The 19,652-nt window shown below is 36.6% G+C and overlaps 2 protein-coding genes across 5 annotated transcripts; both read right to left on the reverse strand.

Annotated features, from left to right (window-relative positions):
- Positions 1-574: 574 nt before the first annotated feature.
- Positions 575-4,183, reverse strand: LOC113064827 (hematopoietic SH2 domain-containing protein homolog). The gene is made up of 6 exons (XM_026235776.1): positions 3,655-4,183; positions 2,918-3,057; positions 2,690-2,779; positions 2,403-2,568; positions 1,875-2,108; positions 575-1,308 (listed from the first exon to the last, which is right to left on the reverse strand). The coding sequence occupies exons 2-6, from the start codon at positions 3,040-3,042 to the stop codon at positions 775-777; spliced, it is 1,149 nt and encodes a 382-aa protein (XP_026091561.1). The 5' UTR covers positions 3,043-3,057; positions 3,655-4,183; the 3' UTR covers positions 575-774.
- Positions 4,184-4,337: 154 nt separating this feature from the next.
- On the reverse strand, positions 4,338-18,496 carry tpm4a (tropomyosin 4a). Of its 4 annotated transcripts, none has more exons than XM_026235778.1 (9): positions 18,225-18,496; positions 16,497-16,622; positions 9,596-9,729; positions 8,785-8,902; positions 8,634-8,704; positions 7,946-8,021; positions 7,652-7,714; positions 7,489-7,558; positions 4,338-5,131 (listed from the first exon to the last, which is right to left on the reverse strand). In XM_026235778.1, the coding sequence occupies exons 1-9, from the start codon at positions 18,336-18,338 to the stop codon at positions 5,049-5,051; spliced, it is 855 nt and encodes a 284-aa protein (XP_026091563.1). In that variant the 5' UTR covers positions 18,339-18,496; the 3' UTR covers positions 4,338-5,048. The 4 variants fall into 4 exon arrangements, with proteins under 4 accessions (XP_026091563.1, XP_026091565.1, XP_026091562.1 ...); XM_026235777.1 differs by lacking the exon at positions 4,338-5,131 and adding an exon at positions 5,850-6,066 and having other exon boundaries at positions 18,225-18,495; XM_026235780.1 differs by lacking the exons at positions 16,497-16,622; positions 18,225-18,496 and adding an exon at positions 13,484-13,987.
- Between the last annotated feature and the right edge of the window lie 1,156 nt (positions 18,497-19,652).

Genomic DNA, 19,652 nt, shown 5'->3' on the forward strand with positions numbered 1-19,652 from the left:
GATGCATTTTCTATCATATTTCCCGGTCAACTATATTTCGATGACTTTTCAACAACCGCATCATTTCTCTGTCCACTATAAATCAATTACTTTTCAACACATTCAGGGATCACCCGGTAACCAAATATCAATGCTTAATCAATCATAAAGATAACTATAGATCAATGTTGTTCCAATATTGTTGCCATCAACATTAATAACATCAGGTTTTCATCGATATGATAATGCTGATTCAACATTTATTTTGCATTGAAATTTCAATATCAACCATAATGATGATTCAGATGGAAAAACAATGTTTATTCAATGTTGGCTTGCTGTCTGGGTGATAAATCATCTTAAACCTGTAAAATGATGAAAAGAATCATGGACTATGATATTTATATGGTATCCCAAGGTATCTAGAAGAAATAACATGGTGTTCTTGGGTTTCATGTATGACCTGTACATTTATTGACCAACCACAGTAAAAAGCTAATATGTACAATTTTTTTTCTTTTCTTTTCTTAACCAGATTTTAGGAAGTACAATCTGGAAGTATATTTAAATTCATGCCCACAGGCACAACACATTCTGTCATTGTTATATTAAAATATCTGACATTGTCCAGCAGGTTTTTCCAGATGACAAACCTCCGTTCAGAATGTGTTGTGACAGAAATTTAAAAGCAGCATAGCGAAAAAGAACATCACAACAAAGAGACCAATGTTGAAACACTATTCAATGACAATAAAATAAATGCTCTAATAACACCGCCCATCTTTATGCTTTTATCTAGTAGCCAGGTGCAAAAGGAGGTGGATTTAGGTACTCCCGTGGTAATTCTCTATCTGTGAAGTTGAGAATCCCATCAGATGCCCGACGGCCAACATTTGTGGATTTTTCGGGTATCTCCTGATATTCATTTTCCTCCAGTTGTTTAGGGTTCATGTTACTGCTCTCCAAAGCAGGAAAAGTTGCAATTTCCTGACACGCATCTTGAACGATCTCCTCATACATGTGATCCTTAGAGCGGCTCTTTTTAAGCTTTTTTTTAATATGCGCCAGGCCCATGGCCACCGGTTTCAATGGTTGTTGGTTTTTCTGTTGGGTACGGCCTTCAACAGGTTTGTCGGGTGGGATCTGATGTCTGTCAGAGCTTACTGGCATCAGCCCTTGTGATCTGTCACCCTCTGCGGTGGCTTGAGGGCGATTTGGCAAGCTTGCTCTGGGTGGTAACTGTGGTGGAGTGTCACCTGTGGTGGCGTCAATTGGTGGTTTGGATATAAATATTGTTCTAGGCTTTAGAATAGGCTTTGTTGGCTGATCCTGAATTTAAAAAAATCATTATTAGTCTTTAAGTACACCTGTTCCTTAAAAATATAAATCACATATACTGTCCTTTAAAATGAATAGTTTCTGAAAATTTACTCACCCTCAGGCCATCCGAGATGTAGATGAGTTTGTTTTGAACAGACTTGGAGAAATATGGCATTAAATCACTTGTTCACCAATGGATCCTCTGTAGGGAATGGGTGCCGTCAGAATGAGCGTTTCTTACAAACATGCAGATTTTCACATTACAAAATTACAATTGACATACTGAAGTCATGTGGATTACTTGTTGTTTATTTTCGATGTTATTATCAGCTGTTTGGATTTTTATTTTGACGGCACCCATTCACTGCAGAGGATCCTTTGGTGAGCAAGTGATGTAATGCTAAATTTCTCCAAAGCTGTTATGAGGAAGAACCAAACTTATCTACATCTTGAAAGGGCCTGAGGGTGAGCATATTATCAATTTTGGGTGAGCTATTCTTTTAACTACAAGGAAATAATATAATTTGTAATTTTATAAATATAATCAATCATATAATCTGTTGATGTTGTATTACCACACTCTGTAGATTCAAAGAGCTCAATTCCATCTCCAAGCTGGGATAAAGTCTCGCAGAAGGACTTGTAGGTAGCGTAAATGATTCGTTTTGGAGCGGCGAAGTCGGGTTGTGTTCAGCGATATTTGAATGAGCTGTATGTGTTGGAGTTGCAAAATTTATCCATTCAACCTGTCCAGGTTTGACATCTTTCTTTTGAGGAAACAACAACTCAGCGTAGTTATTTTTGTCACCCTGCACACAAACGAGACCACACACACATAAAAAAGGCCAGATGTCTTACAGCCAGACATAAAAAGATAACGTTTAAAGTGGATGGTAAAAATAAAACATTGACTCTTTCCCCACTTTCCCCTATACTATTTAGCAATGCAAACGTATACAAAACTTTATATTATTTTAGTAGTGGTCCATGACTGTTGACCAGCTTGACAGTTTGATGTCTATCTGGTTGATCTTGATGTATAACCATAACCAAACTGTTTGTGGTATATCTAGCTAACAACAAGCTAGCATGTAACTCTATACCTGATCGCAGGCCACAGTGAGCAAGTCATTGTAGGGGAGAATGATGTTTCTACGATGAAAGGCCACCAAGTCATGAAGGGAGCAGAAGTGTGTCTTTTCTCCCACTATAATGTACTGGTTATCTGGCAGTACGTCAATCATGAAGTGTCTGCAGCGATCTTCAGCTCTAGGAGAAAGATTTATCGATGACCCTTTGATTTGTGAACTCATTACAGTACTTATGAATCAAACATCCTCATAGTGAAGTTTATTAACTGACAACAATGGCCACATTGACACAGACTTACCGATAAGATAATGTATAACCCACCCTGCTCTCGCTAACACGGATGAGGAAGTAACCAGGAGGTTTGCACATCAGCATTTCCTCCGCAGCCCTACAATAAAGAAGTATTTTATCTGAAAGGTATCAGTAACCTGATTTTCTGCTCTATGATGTCACTGTGTTCATGATAAAACATAGTCTGAGCATTCATGCTTAGTTTTGTAACATAACACAGAATTCAATCCATTACTTCCTGGATATTATCCCATGGAACCATTCTGGAACAATTCCATTCTTCATAATGCAGCTGCGCTGGAATTCAGTGAACCAGTCGAATGCTGCATTACTGCTGTCATGTGGTAAAGGCGCAGCCATGGCATCCAGTGTGTCCTAAATGTACCAACAATTTGATGGAAAAATGCACACTTTTGACATAAATGAATGTAGGCCATTTTGTGTCAGTTTTGTCTTCCTAATTATTTTCATATACAATTCAGACAATGACTTAAATACACCAATTCTATGATGAACATGTATTCAACATCTAAATTAAATCCTTCTCTTTATCTTTTTTTTGCCCCTTTTTAATCTAGGTAAACTCTCAGAGATTAGAATAAAAAATATAGTGTCAACAGATATAAATAAATAACTACGTACATGAATACATAATGAGTAAATGTTAAGTTAAATTAAATAAGAACAAATCACATACAGGAAGTTATAAATATTTAAAATCTGTCAAACCGATCAGTAGTTTAATGACTCATAAAATCTTGATTGCTCACTCTTTCATGACCCAACTAGTTTAATGTTGATTTAACAAAAATGAAAGTTCTATTACTTTTAGCGCGCTTTTTTGCTTATATTTAAACATTACAGTCTAGATTCTGTAATACATAGTTTACGTAAAGGTGTTTTTAAAAGACTGCCGGTATTACAAACAATAATACATAGAAAAATGTAATGTTTTCATAACGCTTAACTCACCTGGCGAGCCACAGTACAGGAATAGTGACGGCAGCTGACGTGACCTCACCTGTTAAAACTGTGTTGGGGTGTGGTTTAAACAAAAGTTCAACGACACATTTCAGATCATGAACTATTCATATCTAACGCTTTGTACGTTTAAATCACCAATCGGTGTCTGGTAAAAACATATAAAGACTATAAAGACTACAGAGTAGCTACAGCTGATTTGTGAACGACGCATAGTATGGCGTTTGACTTGATATAGTGAATAGTGGGTAGTCCGGTAACCTAATTAATATTCATTAGGCAAGCCATTCAGCGAATCAGGAAAGCCTGCTCCGCATAACGTAATAAATATTAACGCTTGACCTTTGCATCTCGGCAAATCAGCTAGGTCTGCTCGAAGAACGTCACGGAACTTAATTAATATGTATGAGAAAACTTTCGCTTATGTGGGATTCGTATGTTTACATAATGGTCATAAAGGTTCAGATATAATTTATTTGTGTCTTGTTTTACGTCAGGTGGTCATTTACTGATATTCAATTGCTGTACCACTTTAAGGCGAGATGTTTCTCCCAGACACCACATAATGAATAAAAACAGGCAGAAACTAGGTTTTAACTTGGAAGTCTGTAAAAAAATATGAAGCTTATCGTTCATGTAATTGGAGTCTACAGGACAATAATCAAACACAAACAGGCTTTTTATAAAAATGTATTACACAGAAAGTGGAAAAGAAACTTTGAGGCATTTTGAAATACTCATTTGACAAGAAAAAAGCAACAACGCATTCACACAAAAAAAAAGGGAAGAGCTAATATTTCTTTGGTCTTTGTTTGGGCCGCTTTATGTTGTGGTTACACAAAATTATTCAGGTACTTTTAAATATGCCATGGTACTGTGTGCATGTAAAAAATACCATCGTATTAAAAAAAATATATGAGAAAAATAAAAAGCAAAAAAGAAGTATCAGTGGAGTAATGTACTGCAGTGCATCACGTGGCCAGGAGATGGCGCGCATGATGTACACAATAGCAACACTGCAATGAAAGCACCATCATTGATGTCTTCATTTGACCGGAATACATTAATAGCGAAACTTCAAGGGAATTTCTGCTCAGCACATTAACATATTCACTTTCCATGCGGTATGGCATTTATTAAACTACTTATAACCATGTTTTAGTGGGAAAACTCGGGATATAGCACCTCAGGATGTTTGGCTATTTTAGCAAATAGCGATATCGAGCTAACTTGTATAAAAGCGCAAAAGAAATACCTCAGATGAAAAATTAAATTATTAACCTATTCTGTGAGAAAACAGGGCTCAATAGATTTTGCGAGTTGGAATGAAGCAAAGTATTTGTGGAATGTTGCAAGATGGACGTCGTTCTCTCTCATCGTGTCTCTTATAAGCTGTTGAGCTCCTGAAGCGTCTGATCCAGCACTTGATGCATTCCGAGGTTTTCTTCTTTTGCAGTAGATAATTTTTCTAAAAGCAAAAATGAAAATAACAAGTCAGATGCTAATGCTGTAAATATGTATTCTGCACACATGTGAAAACAGACCTGCAGTCTTAGTTTAGTGCACTTCATCCACCACAAAATCTTGAACAACATCAAATTTTCATTCACTTGAACTGAATGGTGTGTTAGTGTAAATATCAAATTAAGATGGCGTGTATGTCCACAGAAGAACTTTTTAATGTGAAGATTAGTAAAATATGTATAAGTGGGAAATCAGTCAGAACTGTAATGTAACCTCACCTTTGTGGACATCAGAATGTTATAAGAGAGGAGCAGGAAGCTTAAGAATGTTTATACATTTAACATTTTAATATAGGCTAGTTATAGCTAGCCTAGCTAATACCAAATTCTGATACTTTTTGAGAAATGAATTTCCAAGACCTATGCATTTCCAAGACCTTTCCAGTCATTGGTGATTAATGGGTAATAATGAAAAGAAAATCTATTGAATTCAGACAGATTCACTAAAAATACAAATTTGTGAACTAATTTGAACATTGGAACACTGGAGTCAAGAGAACAATTCGCTCACAAATGAGACATCACTATGGCTTACAAGAAAGTTAAATATTTAATCTACTGTAGGTCTAAGATTCCTCATATTTCAATGATTTGCACCACTGTAGGGGCCCTTCTCAATATTAAAAACGAATCATTAACAATTAAAACAGAAGACTGAGAGGCTGAAATCAAACAACAGGGGTGTTTTATTGAGACTAGCAAAGGCACATTGAAGAAAATGAAGCAAACATGAAGAAAGTGTCTAGAAATCTGAGATACAGTAGCAGGAAGTGCGGCAGAGTGGGACAGAGATGGATCTACAGGGAGGTCATGTCATTTAGAGCATGGTCCAGCTCCTCAGAAATGGCTTTATACTTCAGCTTCTGAGCATAGAGTTCATCTGAAGATTGGCAGGAAGAACAGGAAAGCGAAGGATGAGAAGCAGCAATGGACAGAAACCAATTGAAAAAGAGAAAGACAAGAAGTTAATGGATGTATGAAGACTAAACCATCTATGAAGATCATATTCTACCAGGAACAATAAAAAAAAAATCATGTGCAAACCAACAATGACTGTAGAATTTCCATCTGGCCCACAGAAGATATGCTCCCTAGTTACTTGTCATATATTCTTTTAATGAGCAAATGCAGAGTTTGGTCTCATAAAGAGTTGACTTGAATGCGCTGTATGAAACCAACATACTACATTTCTCTTGGGACAGGAGCTATATACTCCATATACTGAGCCGAATATATCATCTTCCAGTGAAAGGTTCAAGCAGCTGAAACACGAGCTTCCCGGAACTCTGACAAAATTACTCTAAAACAATATGGTGTTGTGTGTTTCAAAAGATTTTAGCCCTTATATAGACGGGGAGCATGACCCGCCTGTGACCTGTAAAATCCCACCCACACAAAACTTTTCAATGTGTCCTGCTTCGCCACTGGTCATTTCTGAAGGTAAAAAGTTCATTTAGCCACTTCCTCGCGTTCACTTTAGTTTTCATAAGAACAGTATAGTGTGTTGTGTTGCTTGCCAAGTCAAACTATAGTCAGAAATAACCCTTTAGAAAAAGCTGTAGCTGCATCATAGTATACAAATAAAATAAAGTGTATTCAATATATTTAAGAGTAACAACATTTTTTATGCATGTTCTTTCAATCTGTACCTGTTAATTTTGACTGAATGCAACCATTTGCAAAAGACAAACCTCCCAAACCAATCGAATCTAGTTTCTGATTCCATCAGAATGAAGTGATTCACTAAAATGGACCACCCAAATAAATCAAATCTAGTTTTTGAACTAGTTCTTTTTTTCTAAGTGAAACGATTCACTAAAACGGGCCACCCAAACCAATCCAATCAGTTAGCTGCCTCTAAACAAAGCCATTTTTACAACTGCCCAAACCAATCAAACTAAAATGAATCATATTTACCTATGTTTTTGTTGTGCTACTCTCATTTTACTGGTGAAAATATCTCATTCCCGGAAAAGTAACACTGCTTTGAAAGCAGCTACTGTGAATCTTTATGAACAACTTCACTGAAATAAACTATTTGAACAAAGCTCCGAAGGAGCAGATGCACTGGAGGGCATCAACCTGTTGTCATGCTACACAGTTACAACAGTAGTCATTGCTAATTACTGGAAAAGCTACAGTACAGTGTTTTGAAAACAGCTAACTTGCACTAACTAAGCAGAAGCTCTATGTTCATTGTGTTACTCCCCAATATTGCTAAACCGTTTCAGTTGAACTTTTGGCTCCACTGTAAACTTGTTTATAAAGAACTCAGTTAAAACACGGATTACTGTGTTCGTACCTTCCAGGTCATCGATGGATTTTTCCAGTTTGGCCACTGTCCTCTCTGCAAACTCTGCGCGGGTCTCAGCCTGAAAAAACAATAAGGACGTTGAAAAAAGACATTTGGGGGTGAAAAGGGGCAGCTTATCTTTGACCCTTGTCTCATTTATTGCAGCCCTTACCTCCTTCAGCTTGTCACTAAGAACTTTAATTTCCTCTTCATACTTGTCTTCTTTTTCTGAGTACTGAAACATGCAAACAAAGACAGATACAGAAAATCTATTTCACTTTCTGTCAACTTTGAATACACTCTGTATTGTCCTCAGAACTATTATGTTATGAGAACTTGAACCGTAAATTACTGTGTTTTAGTTTCAGAGCAATTCTCAGGCTCTGAAGTCGAGCGATGATTATTATAGAGGTTTAAAATTGTGTCTTTGTGAACATTAGCAGATAAAAGAGAGATGTTGACTTACTTTCTCTGCTTGAGCCTCTAGGGATTTAAGGTTGTTGGTAACGTTTTTCAATTCCTCCTCCAAATCACTAGCTTTGCTGGAAGTGTTTGAGAAGAAAACAATGTTTAACTGGTCAACCAGCAAACATTCCCATCTTAGGCTACATCCACACGAAGCCAGAGCTTTCCCTATCCAATCTCTTTTTTTTTTGCTTATCTTAAGAAATATCCGTGTCCACACGAAACCACAAAACCGACATAAAACTATGTAGTGTACATGCCAGACCAGCATGTGGTGCTGTAATTCTGCCACAGAGATAAACTAAACCTTGTGCGCGGTATATAAACGAAAATGGAACAAGACATTTATTGATTGGTGTTAATCTTAGTTAATAAAAAAATTGTTCAGTGTTTGTTCATGTTTTTGTCGCTGTTATGTGACGTAGCTGTGACTGACTAGGCTGATGACATAATAACAATTTCAGAAAATATACGGATTCGCTGTCCACACGTAAACAGACGGGTGGCATTTTCAAATTTAATTACTCTGGGACCCCGTTTCAAAAAATATTGGTTTCACTCTACCATAATGCCAGATCTGTGTGGACGAAACACCTATATGATACAAAATTTACGCGTATACAGTGAAACGCGTCTCCGTGTGGACGGGGCCTCAGTCTACTTAAAGTGTGAGAATAGGCAGATGATACCATTCAGCGACTTCGGCTCTCTCCTCAGCTCGCTCCAGCTCGCCCTCAAGAATCACCAGTTTACGGGCCACCTGTAGCAAAGATGGCGTTCAGATAAAGAGCTTCAAACTTCACACATCGGGAAACGTTCTTTCGGACACTTGAATCTCACCTCTTCGTATTTGCGGTCAGCCTCCTCGGCGATGTGTTTGGCCTCCTTCAGCTGCATCTCCTGGATCTCCATCTTCTCCTCGTCCTTCGTGGCACGGTTCTCGATTACCTTCATGCCTCTGGAGCAGAAACAAGCAGGTCATCAATGGGAGATGTTACTGATGACCTCTTCAGTTAATATGCTGCAGATTATAAAAAATTTTTAAGCTTTATTTCATAATCAATATCATTCCTTTTGTTAATGAAATCTGGAAATGTGAAATGACCAATCAATTTCCATGAGGTTTCTGATTGTTTGTGATTACTGTACAATATTTTTTTTTATGTATTTTGCTTATTAATCAATTTAAAACAATTTGTGAACTGGTTTGAACAATGGTTCAGTTAGTATGTTTCCAAAGGTAAAACGTCTCGGTTACGTACGTAACCCTCGTTCCCTGATGGAGGGAACGGAGACGTTATGTCCCCATGCCACAACCTTGAACCATTCGCTGTTGCCGGGACACGTTCTCGGCTCCTCAGCGTAAAACCTAATGAGTGGATGCACCTGTCGCCCTATTTATACCCGCTGGCACGGGGAGTGGCTCAGGTGTGTTAATCCACTTGCCAATTTCATTGGCGTTTTCTCTTAAAATCAGAGATGATTGGCCTCCCAAGTGAGACCCCATTTGTCGGTCGACATAACTCGTAGTGACCGACAGATAGGGAACCCTCTTAGGACTTGACTTGAGAGATCCATGTAGTTTGTACCCGAAGCAACACAGCAATTCATTTCTTCCACCGTAATTTATAAATTAATGGTTTCCATTGACCTCTCGCTCTCGTCTGCTGCTTTCTCCGCCTCTTCCAGTTTCTGCAGTGCAGTTGCCAGCCTCTCCTGAGCACGATCCAGTTCCTCCTCCACCAGCTGAATCCTGCGGTTCAGACCCGCCACATCACCCTCAGCCTGACGACAAAATAAGGTCAAAGGTTACTTATATAGAATTATATACCGACTACCAAAATATGCATGTGGGATCTAAAATAACGTTTGAATATTTTTCCATGTCTGTGGGGATTCCTCCAACGATGACGTCATTTTCGTAAAAAAAAAAATTAAAAAAATTCACAAAGCACAATCAACTGCAGCAGAAAAAACATTTTTACACCCTTTATGACCACCACCACCCGTTGAGACTCAAACAAAGATTGGCCTCAGAACAAGCACAATACACCCTCTGTGACATTTCTCGGCTTTAAAGAGACCTCACAACCAAACCGCCCAGTTTGAGTCAGTTGCACTGATAATTGCAGCTATAATTATGACAGATATCACCATGGCTCTCTCACAGTGCAGACGCTCAACTGAGCCAGCACGTAATTCTCTCAGAACGGTAGGAAAATCTCACAGCCAGGAAACTGCATCTGGGTTTGAAAGAGGAGACAGAATAACAGGGCATAGGGGAAAAGTAAAAAAAGAAAAAGAGCAAATCGTTCATTTTCTGATTAACATCTTTGTTTTGAGTCAGAGCTGCTTTTACTGACTCTTTCTTACTCTACTGTCTTCTTTAAGGTCCAGTGGACTATTTGGAGTGTGAATGGTAGATCAAGGCTGACATATCAAACTTTATCCACCTTATTTTTCAATGCTGAATGAAGTAAGCTGTTTTTTTTTTTGAATGTGCGAGATTTCTGCTTCAAATAACGAGAAGAATAACAAAGTGCAAATAAACAGTAAAATTTTTTGTGCTACAGCTCAGTTTGTTTCTAACTGAGACAATACATTAAAATAATATAGTAAGAAACACCAGTTTGCAATATCAAGCTGCAAAATTAGCTGTTTTGTATAGCTAAAATTAGCTGGAAGCAGATAAAACTGGAAGCCAGAGACATCAAAAGGCCGCGCCCACTCTTACGGCAAAAACGTTTTTCTCACAATTGTGGCTTTACTGTATATCTCACATTACAACTTTATATCTCGCATTTACAATAACTTTTGAACCAATTCAAACCAACTGTAAATGTGACTAAAATAAAAGTTTTTATCTCGCAATTAAGGTAAATAGAGTTGGAATTGCGATTTTACTCACAATACAACTATCTCACAAATATGAGAAATATAGCTGTAGTTGCAAGATATGTTTTATTTCAAGATATAACTTATTCCTTGTAATTGCTACTTTTTTTTCTCATAACTGTGACTTTGTATCTCAAAATAGGACTTTATATTTTACAGTGTGCCAGTTTGTATCTTTCAGTTTGACTTCATATCTCACAAAATGCTATTTAAATATGCTATTCAATATTGACATCAATAAAGAAGGGGTCAAATTAACTTTTATTCACACATATTTAACCAAGACATCAATGGAGGAGGAAGCTGACCCCCTTTCGAATAAAAGAAAGCTAGAGAGGGGAGGAGAAAAATGCACAGGAAATGGACACACTCCACATCCTCTCCCCTCCCAAAATCCTCATTCAGTTCAGGGTCAGGATACTCCCTCATGAGCCATGCCCTTTCCTTAGTCACCGCGTTCCCTGGCTGCTTTAGACGCAAACCATATATGGTAAAACAAGCTCTGGAGAAGGCTAGTGGTGAAGTGCCCAAATGATTTAAAGGCTAAAGAATAGCAATAACACAGCCATATGTTATCAAGAAGTGTCTGGATGCAGCCTTGAACATTTCATCACGTACAACACGAACCCAAACGTCTATATGTGTGACGTTCCCCGATATGTGGATTCCCAGGCCCACTTAAAACACAGTGCACTCAGATCTTGTTAGAGAACCAAGATCTGACGTTCGTATACAATTATACATTTAAGGTTGCAATGTGCGGGAAACACCTGGGACTGCTGTCGACTTCCTGAAGCACAGTACTATTGTACAGTATGTGAGCAAACATTGAGACAAACCTTATCAGTGTTATAACCTTTTTGTGGACTGATATTATGAAAATAAGGCCTATCAAATGAAAACGAACAGTGGAAATTAGGTAAGGAAGTGAAGGACACGAAGGTTCATTTTCAAGTTCATATTAGAAACCTTACTGGTAAAAGAGCTCCCGAAAAAGTTGCAGATGCAAAATTATTGGTGATTTCTTACCAAATGCAAAGAAAAGCTGAAGATTTTTGAACTGTTGTAAGGTAAGTGACCACTTGTGTGGCTAAACTTTAAAAAGATATGCAAACGAGGTCTTGATATCATTTCTAACACCATGGGAACCTGTCAATGCAAATTTGAGGAGCCTAATGGTTTTTGTGCAGGCTTCACATATGTTCCTGGTCATGTTCTTGACTTTTAACCCTACTGTGAATTGACCTACATATATAAGGAGAGGTCATTAGTCACGTCATGACCAAGTCCAGCAGCATTCTGACACACTAAGGGTGGGAAAACTCCCAATTTAGCAAAGCCAGCAAAATTTGTATGACTAACGTATTTCTCGACTCCACAAACGGGAAAGAAGGAAGTTGATGTAGGAGAAGGATGTGACCAACAACCTCCCTAACATTTCTGAAGATCTCCATTACACGTAAAAGTCAACAGGTCCTAAACAATAGACACACTTTTAGTCTCCAGACACTTGAAGAACAGGACTTTTCTTAAGCAATGCCAGCTTCCTGCATATCTGCATAGTCATCTGAATACGAAGAGGGTCCACAGGAAACTCCAGCGTGGAACAAGAGACAACATCCTGACTCAGTTCCTTTGGGAGCTCAGGATGGGACATCCTTTGGGTCTTTCTTGAGTACAGCAAAATCTAATACTTAAGTTCTATGAAAGTTCTAACAAGTCTTCATTGTCTAAACCTAAACTGGAGAGCATTCACATTTCCTACAGTTCTATTTCAGAGAGTTAAAATCAGAAGAGACAGACTGAAGGGTTCTGGCTGTATTTCCTTACAGCAGCTTGAACATTAAGTGCTCCACACGGGATGGTCAAAAAATTTCATGAAATGGAAATCCACCAAGGACTGTGGGGGAGGAAAGCTTCCTTGACAAGCATCTTCACATCAAGGAAAACTTCTTGACATACAACATTTTGTCATATTCTTCATCTAAAGTAAAGGGTTTATTGAAAAGTATCATTTAATACGTCCAAATGAACCTGATTACACCAGGCAGAAATTGCTCCCCCCAAAAATGCAATAACTACCACTTTACTTTGTGCTTCCGTCTCGCTGGATGGATGGATTGATGGTTTTATGACTGAGTACATTAGGTTACACCATAAAAAGTCAATTTTAATCCACTGGTTTAAGATGGGGTAGAAACAAATCATTAATAGACAGACAGAAACAGATGGACAGATAGATAAGACAGACATTTAAGAAGTGTTAGTGTAAGCATATATATAATGCAACTGTATTAGACTAGACAAAAACGTAACAATTGTTAGTTACAACAAATGAATCGTTAATTGTGCAAATTAATTCAAATAACGGTAAAATGGTGTTATAATGTCGCGTGAGAAAACACTGAGGCCTAACAACTGAACAAAAGTAGATTTGGGGGTCGGACTGTCCCTTTGGACCAACGCCTTTCATTCCACAACCTCACGTCTGCATCCAGGTCTCACTGTTCACCTAAACACACAATTATAGTCTTGAGAGGAGCCCGGGAGCTTTTACAGAAGCCTGCGTTCACAGAGGGAGCGCGTAGAAGAGTCCGGAGTGTAAAGACGACAAGCGAGAAGAAAGAAAGAAGATCTGTCTCACTTTTTCCCGGAGCTCGCGCTCATTGTCCAGCTCGCGCTGTAGAACCAGAGCTCGATCTTCTGCGTCATCCGCCTGCTGCTGCAAAGTCTGGATCTTTCTCTTCACTGCGTCCAAAGAAGTCACACCTGTCATTTTAGATACTTAACTATATTATATTTACTACTAAAAAGCGAAACTAACTCCGACTGTGGTCAGGAAAAATATAAACTATGCGCAAAAACAACGCTTAACTTTTCAAATGGCTATAAAAAAATAAATAAATCAGAATGTAAATACCAGAAACATATATATAATCCCGAATATAGGGATGTTACAAAAATAACGGTTGCTAAGGTACTTGAATGGCCAGTGCAAAAAAAGAAAAGAAAAAAAGGAGTGAAAACGAAACGAAATGTGCTATCCAAATCCTTCTCAATCCGGATTAATACAAAACGGTTCAGTGAACAAAAAAAGTGTCTTCGCTGGAGGTTATTTCTGTCTCATGGAGACATTGGAATGTGAGGAAGCAGAACTTCTGCAGAAAAGTTTCAATGTAACTGTGGAAAAGTGAGGTCCGAGTGACGTCATTGTGGGCGGGGCCTCCACTGAGTCACAATACAGTCATATTTTATGTTAATATCGTTTTTGTATAAAGTTTGACAACTCTAAACCATAGAAAGTAATACTATTTTGGTTTATATTTACTCGTATTTTGTTAATATTTTAAATATTTTATTTACTTTATGCTACACTGTCAAATTATACATTAAAATAACCACAAATAATTTCTTAATTCTATAGACGTTTCGACAACTGTATGTTTAAAAGCTATGGGGTCACATACAAATCATGTTATAAACCTTGATTTTAGCTGTTATGATTTTAATAAAGTTATATTATAACATCTTATTAATAACTTAATATTATCTTGTTTCCCTCTTGGCATTTTTTGGAGGCCTCTTCTCTGAGAAACACTGTTATTTCTACTTGACCTCCATTAAAAGTACTTTAACTTATGTAAGTTAACATATTCAGGTTGATTCAATCATTTCAAATAATATTTTTGAATAAGCCCATACAGTTTTAGATTTTTTTACATTACCTTTCAAAACATTTTTAGAGTATATCAAAATTAATTTACATGGCAAAATGTTTTTAATCACATAAATGTTTTTGTTTGCCTTAATTTGTCAATTGTTTGATTTTCATTTCAATTCTAAAAATTCAAATTCAAAGTCACTGCAGATTGTGACTTTGCCACCACTTGCTAATTCAACACATCAATCAAATTCAAGTTTTTAATTACAACCCCCACAATTAAATCATCCACTTTTGAAGTTACACACCATTTCATGTTTGACACATATTCCTCAGAAGTGTGCTTTTGTTCTAAAGACGAGCCAGCGATCTCAGAGCATTGATTTCATTAGTCAAAAGAGTATGGCCCTCTGTGTTTGCTTTAGCTACATTCTTTGGATTCCTGGGCTGCCGCATGGCAACCGAAGTCCCAGACTCCTCTGCTGTTCACTGACTTATCAGTAACAGGCCTTGAAAATCCCTCGCTCATTGAGAGTATCTTACCTTCTTCTTTGGTGTTGTGAATGCAGATGTATAATTAGTTTACAATTTCCCCTAATGCATGACATGTGGTAGGCTTGTCTGGAGCACATTTTCAGTTCACTGCTCCAAGGGACTCGAAATGTGTTTGTATCCCCAGCTTCAGGGTTCTCAGTCTGCCTAAAGAAACCTAGAACATTCTACAAGAAATGAAGCTTACTCAAAAATGCATTTATCCTCTTATTGAATACAGTTTGGTGGCTTGAAATTTTTTTCTGTGGTCAACGATAACATGAAGAACACCTCTCTTTAAATGGATTTACCCTCATGCTGAAATCATTAAGGACTGACAAAGAACCGATTTTCCCCTCCTCAGCTTTCCTTCAAACTATGCAGTCATTTCCTTTGAGGTCACATTGTGAGGAGTAACCTGAGCTTATCAGAGCAGCGGACAGGATGGACCACTTCAGACCAATACAGGTGTGATTACGGCAATTTTCTCACTTGTCCCAAGGCCAAACACATTGTACTTTATTTCAGCATCAAGGGATTGTTCAAATTTTAATTAAAATTGGCTGAAAATTAACTTACCCTCATGCAAGATTATTTTTAGCTTCAATTAAACAGATTTTGAGAAAGTTAGCATTACTTGCACTTTGCAGTGAATGGGTGCCGTCAGAATGAGAGTCCAAACAGCTGATAAAAACATCACAATAATCCACAAGTAATCCACACAGCTTCAGTCCATCAATTTATGTCTTGTAAAATTAAAATATGCATGTTTGTAAGAAGCAAATGCATCATTAAGATGTTTTTAAACTTTAAACCATTGCTTCTGGATAAAACATGAGTCTTCTATCCATAATTTAGCTTTTTCTCCTTGTGTACTTGGATGGGTTAAATCCAGAGCACAAATTCCGAGTATGGGTTAGCATACTCGGCAAATGTCATGACTTTTACTTTCATTCTGACGGCACCCATTTACTACAGAGGATCCATTGATGAGAAAGTGAAGTAATGCTACATTTCTACAAACGCTTCCCATGAAGAAACAAACTTATCTTACTTTATATTTTGAATGGGCTGTGGAGTAAGCAAATTCTGAGCAAATATAAATTTTGGTGTGAGCTATTCCCAATTGCCCAGTATGTGTGTTTAAACCTGAACATTATTTTTTCAGTGAGCGACGTGTCAGTTTCAAGGCATCACAGAAGTAAACCTGAGGAAGAGGTATTTTAAAAGATTTATGTCTTGTGACGACATGTTTTATTAAGGTAAAGCTTTTTATTGCCCTATAAATTCCCATTTGAAACACTTTGAAATGGTGCCGTGACCCTGAAATGGACCAGCTGGGATTGGAGCAGCAGTGACAGGAAGTGAAAGCATCATAACAAAGCCTAAATGACTCAAGTTGTTTATCATAGATGAATAATGTCTGGTTCTGTTTCATTTAGCCCTAAAGGAATATGTCACTTACATCAGCAGCTTTTTTCTCAGACATCTCCAGTTTCTCCTGGGCATCTTTCAGGGCCTCTGAGTACTTGTCCAGTTCATCTTCAGTCTGTTTGAGCTTTTTCTGCAGGCCGACCAGTTCATCCTCCAGCTGTATGAGGAAAAGTGAGTTAACATATCAGAGCGTAATATTATTAAAAAATATATTAACTTATATAATATATACAGTGCATAATAATAAAAATATATATTTTATTGCTGTAGTCATATAGTCATAAACATTTATAAGACATACACCCCAAAACAAGTTTATATATATATATATATATATATATATATATATATATATATATATATATATATATATATATATATATATATATATATATATATATATGCATTTTATTACTTTGATTTAATGATATGGCCATAAAAGTAATAATAATAATAACCTTAATAAAAATTGCAATATCACACATAAGTTATTTTTATTGTTGTAGTCTAATCACTTTATGTCAGAATAAAACAATAATATAATTTTAATAATAAACATATTATACTGCTGTATAGTGGTTGTTTTGTTACAGGTATATGTCTAAATAAAGACAAAAAATACATGGGCATTATTAATGTCGTTTTTATGCATTTTATACAATTTTGTACAACAATTAAATAATAATAAAAATATAGAATGCATATCAGAAAAGGTTTCGGTAGCCCATATTGAAATCATAGGCCTGCTCTCTTGACAGAAGATAAGAATAATTAATTTTAGTCTGAGGTAGGCTGTCATATAGTAAGTGAGATAAACACTCACAAACACTTTGCTATCTGTGGCTATCAGTTTGGCTGGGTTCTTGAGCTTAAGAGAGACGAGGGGTATTTAAGGGATTCCAGACACACTTCTCTTCTCCATTTATAAACTGAAGGCTTGGTTTTACAGTCAGGGCTTAGACTAAGCCAGGTTTTAGGCCATAGTTCAATTCAGTTAGTTAGTTCAATATAAATGTTCCTTAGAAAGAAAGAAAAACATTACTGGTGTGCATCTTGAGACAAAATAATGGAACTGATATTATATATGTATATATATATTAAGTTTCTTTCAGATAAAACAGCTCAGATATGCATTTTAGTCTGGGACTAGGCTTAAACCTTTTTTGTGAAACAAGTGGTAAGTATTTTAAATAGTGTAATACAGACATACTGATGGTTTGACTTACAACCAAATATTCATGATAAGAGTAAGATTTCCACATTGACTTTCTAAAGTACAGTATAATATAAACAAGTATATTTTATGAACTATATACCATCATAACAATATCCCAATTTACAATATTTGTTTACAGAATTTATTATTCACGATTAAAGTTAATTTTGAATGTACTCAATTATTGTTCTTTTTTTCAACTAATCTTAACCTATACACCTTTTAACATTAAAAAATACGTTAACCAAGATTTAATAAATGCCTTTAAAGTATTGTTCATTTTCTGGTTAGAATTTTTTTACAGATTTATTTATAGGATTCCTACATAGTTGTACAAAATAGCAACGGTTGTGAAAGAGACAGAATTGCAGCACAAATGCATACTTGGTTTTCAAGTATGAGGTCTTGGCTCACTTCACATTGATTACAATCATACAGTCCAGCCTTGACTGATGCTGTAGCCAGCACTTTTGTTAGGACTTCTTACATTTTTCACTTCACTCTCCTCTATCTGCGTTCCTACCTGAATTTCTTAGTTCTTACCTGCTTGCATTTGTCCTCGGCAGCTTTCTGCTCCGTCTCGGCCTGCTCAGCCCGGTCAATGGCATTCTCCTTGTCCAGTTTGAGCATCTGCATCTTCTTCTTGATGGCCTCCATGGTTGCAGGTTGATCTAGTGTCTGGGTTGAATATGGAACAAAGTGCAGTTCTTGGTCCTTCAGTCGAAACTGTGGTCAGGCTATTGGATGCAAGGGATTTTGGAGAGGAGAAGAATGTAGCTGATGCTGCCTGCAACCAATGGTGGATCGCTTTACATAACCCAACCAAAGTCTAAAACACCACCCACCCACACCCGTCTCCATATCTAAACACTTGAGAAGGAATGGCTTGGACCAAACACAGTCAGAAGCACTTCTCCTTATTTGGAGTGGTGCATACTGTTTTTAAAAAAGGACCCAGGGATGGAGAGGTGAGCAGATAGGACCTGCGCACAGATTTAACCCTTTAATTGGGCATAAGTGTGAAAAGAACCTTTAACATTCATGGAATCTTTCCATTGCACAAATGTTCTTTATTGTCTAAATGAACCAAAAATGGTTTATTGTAGAACCAAAAAAACGGTTCTTACATGGCATCACTGAAAAAAAAGAAACAAACAAACAAAACAAAACAAAAAAACACTTTAGAAGCTTTATTTTTTAGAAATGTATGTGATATGCATAAATAAATGAGTCTAATGATCTCATCTAATGCAAGTATCAGTAATATTATTATTAACATTAATGGTTATGTACTTTTCAAAACTCCTAACTCTAAGCAGACATAAATTATACATCTAATTGTGCGGTTTTCTAAAAGAAGGCACTATTATTATTTATTTTTTTGCAGCTCTCTGGAATACTCAATTCTTATTGGTTACTCGCAGCATTCTGCGATAAGATAGTCATAGTATTCACTGTTGTTGATGGCAAAGGCTTATTCGAACCACTCAACGCAACTGGTCTCATCTAGATTCTCAGTTACTGACTGTAGTGGAAATGACCTTGAAATATTTCAGACGACATTTGTCTTGTTGTTGGGCCAATCATTTTGTACATTGGAATGGAATTCTTTTTTTTTTCCCTTAACACAAGCTTTAGTATAAAATTTTACAATAATTTCAATTTAAACAAGCTTTAGTATAAAATTTTACAATAATTTCAATTTAAACAAGCTTTAGTATAAAATTTTACAATAATTTCAATTTAAATCAATATATCATGTCCACTTTTCTTTCTTTTTTTTTTTTTTTATTCCGTGAGTGACTTATGCATTTGTCTACATCAAATCTCTGGCAACCACTGAACATTGAACATTAAATAAATAATATTGAGAGAAGCAAATCTTCAAATACAAAGAAGGAGAAAAATGTTTTTAAAAAAGTTAATAGAAAAAAAAAAGTTGATGAAATTTTGTACAAGGATTAATTATAC

The sequence above is a fragment of the Carassius auratus genome, chromosome 47 (assembly GCF_003368295.1).
Source record: "Carassius auratus strain Wakin chromosome 47, ASM336829v1, whole genome shotgun sequence".
Lineage (NCBI taxonomy): Eukaryota > Metazoa > Chordata > Actinopteri > Cypriniformes > Cyprinidae > Carassius > Carassius auratus.

Excerpts from the sequence above, each read along its gene's own strand:
- LOC113064827 (XM_026235776.1), bottom strand. The coding sequence starts at position 3,042 with ATGGCTGCGCCTTTACCACATGACAGCAGTAATGCAGCATTCGACTGG. Across the intron at positions 2,780-2,917 it reads CATGGGATAATATCCAGGAA|GGCTGCGGAGGAAATGCTGA; the intron begins GTAATGGATTGA and ends TCTTTATTGTAG. Across the intron at positions 1,309-1,874 it reads CTTTGAATCTACAGAGTGTG|GATCAGCCAACAAAGCCTAT; the intron begins GTAATACAACAT and ends TTTTAAATTCAG.
- tpm4a (XM_026235778.1), bottom strand. The coding sequence starts at position 18,338 with ATGGAGGCCATCAAGAAGAAGATGCAGATGCTCAAACTGGACAAGGAG. Across the intron at positions 9,730-16,496 it reads CTGAGAAAAAAGCTGCTGAT|GCTGAGGGTGATGTGGCGGG; the intron begins GTAAGTGACATA and ends TTTTGTCGTCAG. Across the intron at positions 5,132-7,488 it reads ATCCATCGATGACCTGGAAG|AAAAATTATCTACTGCAAAA; the intron begins GTACGAACACAG and ends TTTTGCTTTTAG.